General features: G+C 38.3%; 3 protein-coding genes across 3 annotated transcripts in view; 2 read left to right on the forward strand and 1 right to left on the reverse strand.

Annotated features, from left to right (window-relative positions):
• The window catches only part of doc2g (double C2-like domains, gamma), a gene marked incomplete in the record, with an annotated part of 38,228 nt that extends 34,164 nt beyond the window's left edge, over positions 1–4,064 (forward strand). The window contains 1 exon segment of the mRNA XM_014013191.1: positions 961–4,064. Within this exon segment, the coding sequence (XP_013868645.1) occupies positions 961–1,100 (140 nt within the window).
• Positions 4,065–4,157: 93 nt separating this feature from the next.
• Positions 4,158–12,461, reverse strand: serping1 (serpin peptidase inhibitor, clade G (C1 inhibitor), member 1). Its single transcript, XM_014013192.1, has 11 exons — positions 12,370–12,461; positions 12,033–12,080; positions 11,787–11,895; positions 10,495–10,659; positions 10,106–10,405; positions 9,703–9,909; positions 8,570–8,713; positions 8,237–8,440; positions 8,005–8,144; positions 4,625–4,844; positions 4,158–4,539 (listed from the first exon to the last, which is right to left on the reverse strand). The coding sequence occupies exons 2-11, from the start codon at positions 12,078–12,080 to the stop codon at positions 4,292–4,294; spliced, it is 1,785 nt and encodes a 594-aa protein (XP_013868646.1). The 5' UTR covers positions 12,370–12,461; the 3' UTR covers positions 4,158–4,291.
• A 1,268-nt stretch (positions 12,462–13,729) lies between these two features.
• The window catches only part of tmem134 (transmembrane protein 134), a 4,873-nt gene continuing 2,203 nt past the window's right edge, over positions 13,730–16,399 (forward strand). Inside the window, exons 1-6 of the mRNA XM_014013194.1 lie at positions 13,730–13,937; positions 14,512–14,778; positions 14,860–14,927; positions 15,030–15,116; positions 15,211–15,287; positions 15,771–15,815. Of these exons, the coding sequence (XP_013868648.1) occupies positions 14,569–14,778; positions 14,860–14,927; positions 15,030–15,116; positions 15,211–15,287; positions 15,771–15,815 (487 nt within the window). The 5' untranslated portion in view covers positions 13,730–13,937; positions 14,512–14,568. The remainder of the gene's footprint in view (positions 13,938–14,511; positions 14,779–14,859; positions 14,928–15,029; positions 15,117–15,210; positions 15,288–15,770; positions 15,816–16,399) is intronic.

Raw genomic sequence — 16,399 nt, forward strand, 5'->3', positions numbered from 1 at the left:
ATATATATATATAGGCTTGGAAATGTAAAATCTAGGAAAACAATAGAAGGCACGCTGAATCAGCATTCACACCATGATGCATAAAACCTGCTGATCTCCCTCCTTCATTTGTAAAGTGTGGGTGTGTGCATATGCAGGTGTGTGTATGAGTGTGTGTTTGTGTGTGTGTGTGTGTGTGTGTGGCCTCGAGGTCAGCCATCAGTTCTCGTCATGTTTGTGTTGTTGAAGTCAAATATGACCGTACAAGGAGGAGAAGGAGGAGGAGCTGGGAAGTAAATCCTTGAAAGCCGATTAGATTAAAGCGGTTGTCTTTGAGGGCTTATAGCTATTGAATTGTAAATCAGAATTAATCTCATCAAAATACTCAGCAAAGAGAATAAACAAGCTAATTTGGCCCAAACTATTTCTGTGGGTAAAAAAAATTAAATATATTGATAGAGTTGGTAATTTATGAGAGAAGATAATGTTTTTTGAATTGTGTTTTGCTTCCACAGAGAGAGACACACTAAAGTCATTAATCTTACTGCACTTTAAGGTCTGTATTGGCTTCAATTCTGACAGCACCATCCAWCATTTCTGCATTCTGTAGAGGCACATATTCAAGCCCACCCCCCAAAACACATTGTGGGGGTCAGATTTTCATTAAAAACTATGGGTTTTGTTTGTGCATTAGTCGCACCATCTTAATAACTTTATTTCCACTGCTGATTACAAGTCACGCTGTTTAAAACACTCCCAAAGYCAAGCTCGTAATTTAAAAATTGTAATTTAGAGTACAACATTCATTTTATTTTCATCCTTTAGAACAAAAATCACTTGAGCTGCCAACTTTGAATCCCGAAAATAGCTGTGAATGCATTTGGGACACGCGGCGCCAGAGTTTCAGCATGTATATAAAAGGTCAGTTGTCAATGGCCACCTCGTCACGCCTTTTGTTTCTGCCCCTCCCTGTTTTTGCAGGCGGCGTGGAGCTGGGCATCAACGCCAGTGGACAGAGACTCAGACACTGGTTCGATTGTCTCAAAAACAAAGGGAAGAAAGTGGAATACTGGCACACGCTCACACAGCAAGGAGCCCCGAGCAGCGACAAGCCGGACTAGATTCACACAAGYCGTTCCCAAGATGACGCCCATGAGCACATTCATCTCACCGAATGATGGTTCAGAGGAGTCCAACAACAACAGCGATCTAAACAAAGAACAAAAAAAAAACATGCAATAATAATGTTTAAAAAAGTTACATTTGTCATAAATCGTTACTAAACGCAGCACAAAGCATTAGTTCATGTTGATACTAATCTTGGTGATTGTGATGAGATGTAATCTGAGTACGTTTTCCCCCCACAAGATTAGCCAAATCGTGACGATGTCCTCATCGAAGTGTTGTCATGACAAAAACTCAAAATTGTGCTCGCCGTGTCGTGGAAGTCGCTCTCATCCGTTCAGATTTTAAGACCAGATTTTAAAGGTTTCACAGCTCATTCAAGCCCGCTCCCTYGACACCGGTGTGACTTTGTGTTACAGGAGTGGGTTCTGTTGAAAAGTCTCTATTTCAAGTGGCTGCCAATCTGATGCAAAACAACACCATACTTTACTGTAAAGCACAAGATGAGATCCATTAGGTGGATTGGTACCTTTACCTTTTTTTCAGTGTTCCGTCTTTTCGTTTATTGTCGGTGGCAGTGGTCCTCCACCACCTCCATGTGTCGGCGTTTGCGTGTACGTGTGTGTAAATTATGACAATATGAGTGCCTACATTTCTATGTGCAATACTTGTCTGTCTGTGTTCTCCTCATGCCGCGTTCAAAATGTTTCTGTTCCAACGTCAGGCGCATAGGGGTGTGAGGGAATACCGACAGACAAGAAAGGATTCGTTCAATACGGAAATGTTTTCGTGACCAAAACAAACCTCYGTGTAGTGAGGCATTCTGTTTCCAAAGGCAATCTTAAGAAAGAAAGTCTACTTTTTAAACTTGGTTGAGGAATAGCTGGTTTATGCGAACAGCAGGCAAACAAATTGCTTTTGGATGTATTGTTTGTACTTTTAAAAGTGACGTTTTAGGCTGCTCTCTTTGAAAAGCCTCAGTTTGGAGAGATAGATTTGAATTCTGACTTGACTGAAAAGCTAACAGCTCCGCCTCTGCATTAGCTCATCAATCTGTCAAAATTACACTTTGATTTCTCTCCAACAAGTAAAAAAAACTGTTCATAACTTTTCCACAGAACTCTGTTTAAAGTAATCTGAAATATCCCTTTAATTGTCCAAATTCTAGGCTGTAAAGAAAACACATTTCATCTGTGACTGGTTCCAGTTTTARAGAAACGCTGTAATAATATATATAGATATTTTTATTGTTTAAATTTGGATGTTTATGCTGACAAACCTATATGTGCTTGACTAACTAACCCAACAGTGCATGTTGTTATAGGTGAAAAAGGTTTGGCTGAATCTTGCATCAACCATCAGAGGGAGTCATTGCTTCAATGTTTGCTTCAGTTCAGTTCTTTAAACCAAAAGGGTCCAATCCTGGTCCTCGAGGGCCTCCTGCATGTTTTAGAGTTGTTGTGTTTTCTGCTCAAACACACATGGTTTGAATGAACGGGTGGTTCACAGGCTTCTGCAAAATATGAAGAAGCAATCCAGTCYCTGAAATCAGGTGTGCTGGAGCAGGGAAACAAAACATGCAGGATGTCGGTCCTCGGGGACCAGGATTAAACACCCCCGTTTTAAACCTTAGCTACAGGAGCATAACTTCTCCTCTGAACAGGAGACGGTGATCATCGGCTTGTCTGTCAAACCTATCATTTCCTTCTGAGATCATCTGTGCAGCTATTAGCAGTGCAGACACACAGGTTGGAGTTCAGTCTRACAGTTTAACCCCAAATTACAACTAATTCAAAGAAAGTGACTGAATCTCTTTTTTTAAAACTGAGATTAAAACAGCATCATTAAAATGCACATTCATTTAAATATTTGTATGCATCTTTTTACATATTTAGGCATAATGATGTAAAAAAGGTTGTTTGTCCTCACACTATCTGAAAGCCTATAGGGTGTTTAAAACACTTCTATGTGTGGGGGTTTCTTTTTCTTTTCTTTTTTTTAACTTTGGTCAAACAAAAAACACAGTCAGAGACCTCTGGGCGTTTTCTATCTTTTGCATCAATGCAGTTGTTCGTATCCTGCCGTGTCCTCCCACAACCCCTCGAACGGTGGCTTAAAAAAAGTCTAATCCCTTTGTGGTAGATAGAGTTTATCCTAAAAAAGGGCTTGAGCATCTTAAAAGCTTCAGGGTCTTAAACACGTCCATATCAAATAACTTCATGAACAGTTTGGGAGCAAAGGATTTTATTGTTTTGTTTTTATTTGTATTGTTTTCKTTTTATTTTTCTCTATGCACATGAAGAAGTCGCAGCATTTCAACAGTGAGATATTCAACCAACCAAAACAAGAAATATCCTTTTTTTATTTCTCTGGGAATACTCAGCACTGTTTGCACTGWGGCCCGGTGACAGTAATTTAAAAAYAGAGAGGGGAAAAAAAGAGTTTAAATTTCTGCCAGAATGGTTGCTCACTTTTGTCTCTGTTTCTTTTACAGTCCCAGAATTTTCTGGCTCTTATCTATTGACCCCTTGCTTTGCTTGTGTAATCATTTATCTGCAATACAGCTGCATGTTTAGCAATCACCATCAGCTTGCATAATGGAGTGCAGCTCTGTGGCTGATCACTCTGAATACTGATGTGTTTACAGTCTGTGCCATCCATTTGCTCTGTATTTGTTCGTGGGCACGATAATTCAGGGTCTTTTTTGCTCATTTGCTGTGTTTTATGAAGCGAAACCCCCCCCCCTCTTGCTTTAACGGACAAAACCTTTACTGTCACTGACTTTAATACTTGTCTTCCTTGAATCAATATTGGTAATTATGCAGGAGGGCTGACTGTGGGAATGAGAAAAGGGAAGTCTCTGTGTGTTCAATGTCAATGTCAGTCTCACAGTATGGCTGCCATCATGTGTTGGGTTCGTGTAACTACTTCGCAAAATAAACTGAAGCCTTTTCAGTTCATTRGTGCCTAATTCTTTAAAAGGACACAACACAAGCAGGATTTTTTWWATTTATTATTATTTGTTATATATTTAGACACAACAAGTCATCCTGATGTGAACATGTTCTGTAAGGACTGCTTGAAAACAAAATGACTGACCGTACAGAAATTATTAGCAATGTTTAGGAGAAAGCATTTGTCAGTAATCATTTATTGTTTTTCTGTTTATTATTTTTTTTTATGCCTCTTATGGCTCTGTCACCCTGCCAATAAAGAGTGGCGTGTTGGCCTCATTGTTCCACAGCAGCAAAATGAAAGGCCGCAGGGCGCTGAAGGAAGCGAAGGAGCGAGAGAAGGACATGGTGGTCACGGCCCCGGCCTCCACTCCCCGTTGGCTCAGCGAGAGGAAAGCTTTGTGTTTGGCTTCATCCAGCACCAGAGGCCTCTCGGAGGAGAAGCCGCACAGGTGGGCTCCCTCAAAAAGTGATGATAGACCTGATTGATGATTGTTGGGTTAAAATCACGGGTGGCAAAGAAAACGTTTCAGTAAGATGGAAAGAAGCACGGGGGATGAGCAAACCTAATTTTTTGAGCAGGGCGATCATGTCCGGCTCCACATCCAGCTTAATCTGGGGCAGAGTGACCTCTATAGGCTGGGGTGATGCGTTGAGCTGCTGTATCATCCGCTGCACGTTTCCATCTGTCATCCTCCTCTCCACCTCCTGCAGGTCAGTCAGCGTGTTGGTGGGGGGCAGGAGGATGTACAGACTATTGTCTCCTGTGAGAAGAAACTTAGCTACCTGTTGGCAAAGTTTAAAGAATGCGGTTTACTGTATGGTAGAAATGAAACATGAAAACTTCAGTTCTTATGTTCAAACTAGTGGTGTAAACAAAACATTTAATGGTCATAGTTTGTAGTGCTCAAATGACATTGTTTCTATAAAACAAGCCCATTTTAAAGTGTAAATATCACTCAACACCATGATAAAAAGGTGGGCAATAATACTTTTACATGTGCTTCTGTTAGTTCATCTGTTCAATAAATATCCCATGGACCAGTGGACAAATTTTATTGAAACTTTAGTAAGTTATCATTGGATGTGCACACAGAAGCCAGAACCATACTTTTACAGGGAAACAATCTGAGACCACCCCCCCCCCCAAAAAAAAAAAAACTAAAAAAAAAACTGAGTATCTCACAGTTTAATGGGAGTGACATGTGAAGATATAGAAAGGTCAGCCAAAGTCAAATATCAGGTACTGAAACAAGAATTGTGAGGGCAAAAAAATGTAACCTCAGCTACAGCGGGTAAAATAAGTATTGAACACGTCACCATTTTTCTCAGTAAATATATTACTAGAGGTGCTAATGACATGAAATGTTCACCAGATGTCGGTAACAACCCAAGTGATCCATACATACAAAGAAATCAAACCATAAATGTCCAGAAATGAAGTTATTTGTAATAATGTGGAATGGCACAGGGAAAAAGTATTGAACACACTTACTGAAATTTATCTAATACTTTGTACAAAAGCCTTTGTTGTCAATGACAGCTTCAAGACGCCTCCTGTATGGAGAAACTAGTGGCATGCATTGCTCAGGTGTGATTTTGGCCCATTCTTCCACACAAACAGTCTTCAAATCTTGAAGGTTTCGTGGACCTCTTCTATGAACTCTGATCTTTAGTTSTTTCCATAGATTTTCTGTTGGATTCAGGTCAGGTGATTGGCTGGGCCATTCCAGCAGCTTTAGTTTCTTTCTCTGAAACCAACTGAGAGTTTCCTTGGCTTTGTGTTTGGGCTCATTGTCTTGCTGAAAWGTCCAGCCACGTTTCATCTTCATCATCCTGGTAGATGGAAGCAGATTTTTATCAAGAATGTCTCTGTACATTTTTCCACTCATCCTTCCTTCAATTATTTGAAGTTTGCCAGTACCATATGCTGAAATACAGCCCCACACCATGATGTTCCCACCTCCAAACTTCACTGTTGGTATGGTGTTTTTGGGCTGATGTGCAGTGCCATTTGACCTCCAAACATGATGTGTATTCTGGCATCCAAACAGTTCAATGTTGGTCTCATCTGACCAGACTATATTCTCCCAGTATTACACAGGCTTGTTTAAATGTTGTGCAGCAAACTTTAAAGGAGCTTCAACATGCTGTTTCTTCAGCAGTGGAGTCTTGCGTGGTGAGCGTGCATACAGGCCATGGTGGTTCAGMGCATTACTTATTGTTTTCTTTGAAACAAWCGTACCTGCTAATTCCAGGTCTTTCTGAAGCTCTCCACAAGTGGTCCTTGGCTCTTGGACAACTCTTCTGATAATTCTTTTCACTCCTCTGTCAGAAATCTTGTGAGGAGCACCTGGTCGTGGTCGGTTTATGGTGAAATGATGTCCTTTCCACTTCTGAATTATGGCCCCAACAGTGCTCACTGGAACCTTCAGAAGTTTAGACATTCTTCTGTAACCGATGCCATCATTATGCTTTGCAACAATAAGGTTGTGAAGGTCCTGAGAGAGCTCTTTACTTTTACCCATCATCAGATGGTTCTTGTGTGATACCTGGCCATCATTTGGGACTGAACCAGCTGATATTAACTTGCTCTGACAAGGGGCAGGCTTGCTTTCTAATTACTGAGAGAGTTCAGCTGGTGTCTTGGCTTTCCATGCCTTTTTACACCTCCCTTTCTTCTTGTGTTCAATACTTTTTCCCTGTGCCATTCCACATTATTACAAATAACTTCCTTTCTGGACATTTATAGTTTGATTTCTTTGTATGTATGGATCACTTGGGTTGTTCCCAACATCTGGTGAAAATTTCATGTCATTAGCACCTCTAGTAATATATTTACTGAGAAAAATGTTGACGTGTTCAATACTTATTTTACCCGSTGTATTTATGTGGGCATTCTATCATCCAGCCACTAGATGGCGCTGAAGTATCAACATGAAAACTCATAATAATAAACAATAATCATTCATCTATCTATTTTTTAAATAGCTTTTCTTTTCCAGGTCGCAAGGAGCTGGTGCTTGTCTCCAGTCACTGTGCAAGAAGCGGAGGACAACCTGGACATGTTGCAAGTCCATCACAGGGACACAGAGACAAACAACTATTCACACTCTCACACACACACCTATAGGACAAGAGTTACCATTTAACCTAACCTGCATATTCTTTGGTCTGGGATGAAATGTGAGTGCCAGAGAAAACCCAGTGTTGTGGAAATATTTATATCGTAGCAGTTATCAAAGAGATACAAATAGAAATGTCAAGGTAGTGTGAACTTAATGGTCAGACAGAGAGTCTTATAATTACTTCTAGCACACCCATGTTTGAATGGGAAGAATATGCAAACTGAAAGGCTGGGAAGCAACCCTGCAACCTTGAGGTGATATGACTAACCACTGCTCAACTGTGTTAAAAATAAAAAGAAAGATAAAAATCAAAATACTCCCCATGTTACATTTCTGTTTCTTAGTGCTACTTTTCGCCTAAGTGTGTCTATTTTATTCATTTTTCAAAAAGTCTAGTTGCCCTTCAAAAATAAATTTCAAAGTGTACAAAAAGCACAGAAGTTTAAGTTAATACATTGTACCAAACGATTTAAAGGGTAAAAAAAACGCCTCAAAAATACCAGACAGACTCATCATAAAACTTATTCTTCAACATTCCCACATACAAAAAAATGTGGTTTCCAAAATAAGTAGTTCAGCTGTGGCTCTAAGAGTTAAAACCAAGGTTTTAAGCAAAGACATTGGTTATTCATGGTCAAGTCTTCAAGTTGTGTGCTTTCTATTTGAATGAGCTCTTTAGACCAGCACCAGGAGTCCAGCAGGATGTTTTTACATATAATTTTGTCAACCAATGACAAAGTGTGTCAGACACACCTTTAGAGATTTCTATAAAAAGCTAAATAAGACAGTGACAGAGTGTCTGTGAGTGTTTTACTTACCTGGGCTTTCAGTTCAGGAACATGGGACATACTTGCCATGTAATTTGAATGAAAGACAAGAGGCACTTTTACTAGATCACCATTCAATTTTGTAAAGTATCCTTTCGCTGGTTTTTCATTAAACTTAAACTTCCACTGACCTAAAGAATGCATGTAACACAAAGAGATGGTCAGTAATTGTGTTTTTAAATATCCACGCACATTGTTGTGTACAGACAGACACACTACTGACCACTGAAGGTCACGGCGTTGATCAGGACCAGCTGTGCATTGGGGCTTACACTGTCGATTAAGTTTGTGATTTTGTTTTTGGTTTTGTTTGCCACCCACTGGTTTATCATCTTTGTGTTATCTTCGCTGGATTCCAGCAGTTTTATGGGCTTTGCTTCATAGTAATCGATGGACTGGTTTGTAAAAGACTCACTCATGTTCATTTCTGAGGAAAGAGAGGAGAGAAATGACAACATTTTACAGATGGAGAAATTGTTATAGTTTATATAACTGTTTAGTTGATGATTAATCTTATTAAAGACAGGTAAAGTGTTTGCTCTTTGCTGTATGGTACGTGGATTGTAGAAGATCTGAGAAGCCATTTGCAAGGAGGCAGCCATCTTCTCTCGCTGCTTCTTGATCTGGAAGTGAACGCACCGGAGGTTATGAGGCAGGCAGATCGCTCGCTCCAGGGCACTGCGAGTGTTACCGTTTGCACCTGAAAGTTCAAAGTTAAAATACAATTAAAGRTAAAACATGACGGAAAGTTGCAAGGAAGCTTTCACACAGTCCTGCCATTCTCCACCAGCCTTGGTGGGGTCTCTCATGTTGACCAAGGGACCTCCAGATCAAACAGGTGATAGCTAACCATGCAGACACAAGGGTCGACAGGCTACAGAAGAAGGTATTGGTGGTAGATGTTTCAAACTATCTTCTGTAACTAATTTTATGTAATTTGAACTACAGCCCATTGATCTGAGCTTTGCAGCAATTACCTAATTAGAAACATCTCCCCATTGCAAAAACACTTGAAAGCCTGTTTGGAGTTAGCAAAMTTTTAAAAAAGCACCTGCAGCCTCTCAAACTAGAAGCAACAGGATTTTCTGATATGATAAAAACAAAAAAAAAAAAGAACAATTTGCCCAATTTTCCTGTTCAGATTAAACCAGGCACAGTGCAACACCATCCCCACAATGAAGCACGATGGTGGGAGCATCATGCTGTGGGATTTTGAGCAGAWGGGACTTAAAGACTGATCAGGGTTGAGGAGAAGCTGAAAGAGTTACCTTTTATTAAAAAAAACCTGCTGCACAGAGCTCGAAACGCACAGCAAAAAGAACAGAAATGTTTTAAAGTCAAGGTAAATACTTGAGCCCCATCAAATGTATTTGGGGAGACTTAAAATTGGCGCTCCACTAACGGTTCCTATCCAAGCAGACTGAGCTCAAGAGAATTTGCAAAGAGGATTGGCAGAAAATCCCTCAGTCCAAATGTGCAAAGCTTCTTGCATCAAACCACAAAGACTCAAAAGTGTCAAAGCTGGCAAAGTTGTTTCAACTCAAAGTGTGAAAACTTGTGGACATTTCATTTTTCTGTTTCATTTTATCTATTAAAAACTAATCGAAATGTATTTTCACTTTGTTGTGACTTACAGTCGGACAAACAGAAATGTCAAATCTAAAGGGAAGGATGAGCTGCTCTTCCTACCTAACAACAAAAGGGAAAGAATCCCATTGATGCTGATGGGAGAGAAGAGTAAGTTGTTTGAGGGATGTTGGTCTTTGAGGTGAGAGTACAGCTTCATAGAAAACTCTGTCATGGATTCCTTCAGTACGAGCTCAGCTGTGCGTCTTTCCTCCTCCTGGCAAATCTCGGGTGCCTTGTTAAACTCTTCGCATGAAGGGATGTCAGGATCTGAAATAAAGTTCAATAATTTTCATATTGTAATGCCTGCAACTCAACTTTACATCAATATATTAATTGTAACTTTATTCTGTTGTTTCATTGTTAAATTTGAGAGACTTTACTAGAAATACCTAGGACACTCTTGAAAAGAGAAATTTGATCTCATTGTTTTTTTCCTGGTTAAATAAAATGAAATAAAGAATACCTTTGACAAAAAGATGTATAGTGTGGAGATTCTCGCCCTCAGCAGATTCACAGCTGTAAATCCCAGAGTCCTCTGCGTTTGCCCGTTTGAGTATAATGGTCTGATCGTGATCATCAGGATAAACCAGGACCAGTTTCTCCTCATTTCCTGAATCGTCTTCGAGACGCAGCTGTATTCGTTTACCCCCAATGGTCTCTTTGAACCACAGCGCATTACCCAAAATGGGTCTGGATGATGGCAAGTAGCATGGCAGGCTGACATCAAAGCCTCCAGACGCTTTAATAATACTGTGAACCGGGTCTGCAAGAAGAAAAGATATCTCTTTTACCATATTCAAGGGTTTTGTTGTTTATCGTGAACATGTTTAAGAAAAGAAAATGTCATATTACCAACTGTCAAATTGAATATTCTTATCATCTCCGCGTCATTCATGCTTGCCAAACACATGTACTCGCCCCCGCTGGCAGGAGTTACAGGAGAGATCGAGACATAAAGCCCCTTCTTTATTAGTCGAGCTGAGCCAGTTGGTGGAGGACTAGCCTTTATAGTTTGTCCTGAAATTGTAAACACACAAATAAAAATAAAGTACAAGTATTTATTTCTTACACAAAAACAAATCTAAAAATAAAAGGTCTCGAAGGAAAGCACGTCATCTGCACAATCTGATGAACTTCTGTGTTTCTTCAAGCACTCAGAAACCAATGTTCATGTTACTGATGTTCTCCAACTGATTCATATCTTGATTTGAGATGGCCACCACATCTAAATGATCTGAACCAACACAAAAATGGCTAAAACTCAGTCAAGTTTCAGATGTTGAGCTAAAACATACTCAAGTTCTGACAGATTGTGTAAGATCTTGCAATACTGCACAAGACTGCGCATAACCTTATGTTGAACCAAGGTTATAATAGTTTTGGATTTTTCATTATAGTTTAGTTTTATTTCATTTTGACTTTTTTCTTTTAATTCAGTTAGTTTTAATTAGTTTTTACAGTGGATTTGCTAGTTTTTATTAATTATTATTGCATTTTTAATGCTTTGTTTTAGTTTAGTTTAGTTTTTATTAGTTCTAGTATTAGTTTTTTTATATAGTTTGAATAAACGTATTTGCCAATGCATCCTGAAGCTTGTGATGTTCCTGGGAGTTAACTAACCAACAGCTATTTGGTCACTATAAAGCAGACATTATTGCGAAACCTTACTAAAATAATTGTATAATTAAATTTTGCCAACTAAAAACTTGGGCGYTTTTTTAGGATGATGACGATAGTTGTCTCCAACCCGGTGCTACCTGCTACTTGTTTTTCAGAGATCCACATGGCTCAAAATAAATTGACAAACACCAAAACTAAGGATATTCTATCTATCATTTCAGTTAGTTTTAGTTAGTTTTGTAAAAGGATTATACTGTTTTAGTTAATCGTTTTTTCATTTTATTACAGTTTTTATTTATTTTAGTTAACTAAAATGTTTTTTTTTCAATTTCAGATTTTGTTATTTAGTTAGTTTTAGTTAACTATAATAACTCTGTGCTGAACTTTATATTTTTGTAATTTCTCTACAAGTTGAATTTAATTTAAAAATTCCACCATAAAAGAAGGTGGACATTCCTTGACGTAATGCTAGGCCTTGTTCTGTGAAATTTGCAAAAGCCATCAAAGTAAAACAAAAACATTACCATTGAACGTCCAGGTGATGTTTGCATCAGGGAATGAAACTGATGGAAAGAAACATGGCAAATCCACCGAAGAACCTTGTAGTATCCGGACATTTGTGCATGAAAAAAACTGAAACAGAGAGAGAGAAAAAAAACATTGGGGACAAAAAAGTGATTTGTAAACCAAAGGAGCTCAGATTTATGGCATGTCAAAAAAGATTCAACATTGATAAATGACCAAAAAAATCCAATTTTGTCAGGTTTTACCTCAAAAGTGAGCTGCAGAAAGAGGCAAACTAAGGCCTGCCGTTTCATCTGTAGAGGGAATTAGACGTGGGGGGATTATTACAAAATGAAGGTGGCACCAAGCCTGGAAAAAGATCAATATGTGTTGCAATCTGTGAAGAATAGAGATCCTTCACCATTAAAACCTTCTGAAAATGACCATTTTTACACACTATCTACCCTGCGATGGTCAAGATTCACCAAAGAAAGAGTTAAGATAAGATTCTGATGTTTACAACAGTATTTCTATGCTGTAGAATCAATAACATTTCTTTGATTTGTTAAACAATCAGTGAAAAAAAATTGAAAATAAACTTACAGTTTTTGCGTTTCCAAGAGTCCAGATACAGTAGTGGTATTGATTTTTATTTTTTCACTTTCTTCTCCGTCACCAGAACACCTCTGACTGTCTGCTGCTCTGAACCGTGACTGACAGTAACTTATTTGTCATAGTTGACTTTTTAGAGATSTTTGTTTACACAATGCAGGTCTTCTGACTTGCTGGAAATCACATGATTTCACTTGTTGGCATCAAATCCCAAAACCAGATTGATTCACATTCACTTATACTTTTTATAACCCAAATATACAATCACGTCTGTTATTCAAGTTTTAGTGCAGGGTAAATTGACTATTTATGCCCACCCAGTCCTAAAGTTGGTAATAGCTACTATTAGTTGGTGTTTCAGGAGAAGTTTCACTTTGACAGGTTTCAGTTGCATTGTGAAATGTTTGTTCTTCTTTTTTTCTGGGTGCGTGGGTGCGTGGGGGGCACTTAAATCATTTCTGAACTGATTTTGGTGAATGACACTTTATTTAATGTGAAGGCATGTATTTATTTGACATCATATTCTTCATCTAGATTATTATTTGTTGTTGTTGTTGTTGTTGTTTTACTGAAAACTGACTAAAATAAAAATACATCTGATGATTATATAAAAAGTTGTGCTTTTAAATCCAAAAATTTAAAATAAAAAAATGTTAAACTGATGTTTCTTTTTCCAGAAACATCACRGTGACAGTTAGAAATAAACTCATGCAAATGAATTTTTAAATTAATTAGATAAACAAACATTATGTGCGTGTAATAACAGCTTGTTTATTTGGATTGCTACGCAAAAACGTTTGTATCGTAGTTATGGAATTTTAGAAATGGCTGAATTAACTCATTAATAGTTATGTATAGTGAAATTYTGCGTTTTTAACCTACATGATTTTTTTAAAAGAAGCAAAGAGTTTTATATATCAGTATTTATTATGAGAAGGCAGACTGATGCATTACATAAGTAGTAGTTGTAGTCATTTGTCTCATACAAGAAATGTTTCATGGTATTTGCAAAGATCATTTCATGCATTTTTCCTTCAGTGACCTCCCTTSACTTCCTCTGCCGAGCTTTTCCTGCTTGCTTCAGCCTTTGATAATTATTCTAAATTTATCAAAGGCCTTCCTTAATTCCTAGGAACCTTCACAGACACATATCACAGAGTGCTGAGACACGGGATTTGGGAGTTTTTCTGAAAAAAAAAAAAGAGGGGGCTTTATTTATGACGCTGAATTGGTGAAAATTGTTTATTTGTGTCTTAAAAGTCTTGCAGTCTGGAGATAGCGGACCGATCGATAAATGGACGCTCGATTAAGCAACCTGACGCTCAAACTCAACCCTTTGGGCGGATTCAGGCACGAGCAGTCGAGTGTCGCGCGAGTAAACTTCAGAAGAAGTCTTTTTTTTCCCCCTTTCACATACAAGCAAACTTAACAAAAATGAGTTTTAATGTAAACRTTTTTTGCTAAGTCGCCTTAAAGAGCATCAATATGTGACAACTGTTTTTTTTTTTAAACAACTTCAGGTTTTACTTCCGCGGAGAAAAGGTTTTCCAAAGAAGACAGTAAGTTTTCCTGCTGGTCATCTGATTTAGCTAGCGGAAAGAGGACAACAATGGCACCGACAAAGTTAGCTGTAGGTTTATCTCACAAGGCTTCGGTTATATCCGCTCCATTTAAACCCACAAACCGAGTCTGTTTAACCCATATTTCCTTCTTTTCGCTGTTTAAGCTCAAGAGAAAGAGAAAATGGTTGAGTGTTTTTATAAGCCCGCGTGCGCACTTAAACTTGGAAGAGAATCTTATTAGTATTTTTAATTAATCTTTGTTTATATCCAATACAAYTAACACAACGTTTGTTGTTTGGTATGTTAAATTATTTCATTACCAAGCAAATGAGATGCAGAAAAACTTGCATACCATCCAATATAAAACACAACATACAAAAAAGGAAATAAACACTATTATTATTATTACTATTATTATTATTATTATTATTATGCAATATGTCCTTCATAAAACTTAAAAAATAAGTATATTTAGAACCTAAATGTACATTGTCAGGCAAATGTTGATATAATAAGGTGCATGTTTCACAGTAAGGTGCTGCAGCTTAGACCTGTTTTCTGTACACATTAGTGAGAACCAAGTTGGAGGAGCTCAAGGCGTAGGAGGGAGGCAAACACGGCAGGAACAATGGCGGCGCAGTTCACTATTGACGATGCCTTCGTCTTGGATGATGGAGACGAGGGGGTTGCGTCTGACGGAGAGACTGATGGGTGGAAGGGCAGAGATAAGGACCGAGATGGAGAGATGACGTTTGGTCCCCTGACGTTCTCCAAACCTCAGTCTCATCCTTCACCTGCTGCCACCGGCACCCCTGAGCACAGTAACCTGAAGTATCAGGTACAAACATTTATATTCGCCTCTTGTCTTTGTGTGATAAGTTGTGACGAGCTGATCGGTGYCACCTGCTGCTTTTTTCAGAACCTGGAAAATGAAGACGCCTTGGGCAACAATGGTAATTCCTCCTTCAATAACTTCTTCAAAATCAGGTGGGTTCTAAAAGTAACGTGTCCCTTTCTTTCATTCTTTTGTGTTTTTTTTATTTTATTGTATGAATGTGAAATAAGAGCTGTTGTTTCTTTGTTTCACAGCGACCCTGCGACTCTGTCTTACTGCAGCTCCCAGTGGTCCTTCAGCACTCTGAGTTCGGTCACGCAGCTCTCTGCACACTGCTGCGGGTACGCTCAAACATCCGTCACACACGTCACGCAGGCCTTCACACAGAGAAACAAAAAAAACAGGCAGTTGCATTGAAAAAAACGTGTTCCTCAGGTGGGTGTCCCATCCGCTGGTGAAGAAAAACAGAAGAGTTGTTCTCGCCTCATTCCTCCTCCTCATTATTGGAGTCGGTGAGTCGAATTACGTGAGATGTCTAAAATGTTCTGTGCCTCTTAAAAGTAAACAAAGATTACCCAGTTAAGCAAATTAAGTAAAAGCATTACGCTTTTGTTTTTAATAAAGTCAGAAAACTAACACTGCACATTTGTGGACACTTGAATTATGGAAACAACACATTTACTACTTGTAGAAAAAGCACAGGAAGTCAGTAAGAAACGTATTTTCTACTAGGCTTTAAATATTCTTTTATTGTTTTTAAACACAGTTTCGAGCCTCTCTGCAGTTTTTTACCACTTAGTTTGCTCAGTGTTGTGTCAGTGACATCTTCTGCTTTCTGAACTTTGTACTTCCACTGATCAATAAAACAAAAAACTGATTTTTTTTTCCTAGAACTTTTAGGTTGCTTTTTATAAATGGGTATTTTAATAGTTTGTTTATGATTTTGCTTTTTTTTCTCACTGGTGTGTCTTTACATTGTCTTTTGTTTCTTTTAGCTCTCATCTTCACAGGAATCATCATACAGCTGAAGCCAGTTGAAGGTAAGGAAGAGAAACCGCTGCTTGTTTATTTTTGTTTTCAGAAGTTGCACAATCTGTCTGTTAGTCCAAGCGTATTTGAGCCAAAAAGAACAAAAAAGCATGCTAAAATAAATTGAATCRATAAAAACAAGCTACTGACCAAATAACAGACACATTAATGTTTTACTACAACAGCTAGGTTACTAATAGAAGAGAAAAGAGAGGATAATACATCTGTAATTAAACTCATTTTGAAAGTAAAATCACGTCTTGGTTTTTTTTTTTTTTTTTTTTTTTTTTTTTTTTGCCCAGTTCAAAAAGGCATGTTTGATTTTTGTGTAATAAATTCAGCTTTTATTGCTCCCTGGTTCATCTTGTGTTTATGACTTTGTCACATGTTCTGCTGTCAGACGGTGGTAAAGTCACAACACTCTTTTAAAGACAAAGTTCACTTGTTGTTGCAGAGACTTGTTTCTCAATCCAGTCGTCAACACTGATCTGTCCTGATGCTCCACTTTTACAACTACTATACATATGCACATATACAGTGTGTGTGTGTGTGTGTGTGTGTGTGTGTGTGTGTGTGTGTGTGTGTGTGTGTGTGT

The sequence above is a fragment of the Austrofundulus limnaeus genome, unplaced genomic scaffold (assembly GCF_001266775.1).
Source record: "Austrofundulus limnaeus strain Quisiro unplaced genomic scaffold, Austrofundulus_limnaeus-1.0 Scaffold99, whole genome shotgun sequence".
NCBI classification, from domain to species: domain Eukaryota; kingdom Metazoa; phylum Chordata; class Actinopteri; order Cyprinodontiformes; family Rivulidae; genus Austrofundulus; species Austrofundulus limnaeus.

Bases quoted from the DNA above. Each gene is read 5' to 3' on its own strand.
- serping1 (XM_014013192.1), bottom strand. From the start codon at position 12,080: ATGAAACGGCAGGCCTTAGTTTGCCTCTTTCTGCAGCTCACTTTTGAG. The intron at 11,896-12,032 runs GTAAAACCTGAC...TCTCTGTTTCAG, and splicing joins TTCTGCAGCTCACTTTTGAG to TTTTTTTCATGCACAAATGT. The intron at 9,910-10,105 runs GTATTCTTTATT...ACTTTATTTCAG, and splicing joins TATACATCTTTTTGTCAAAG to ATCCTGACATCCCTTCATGC.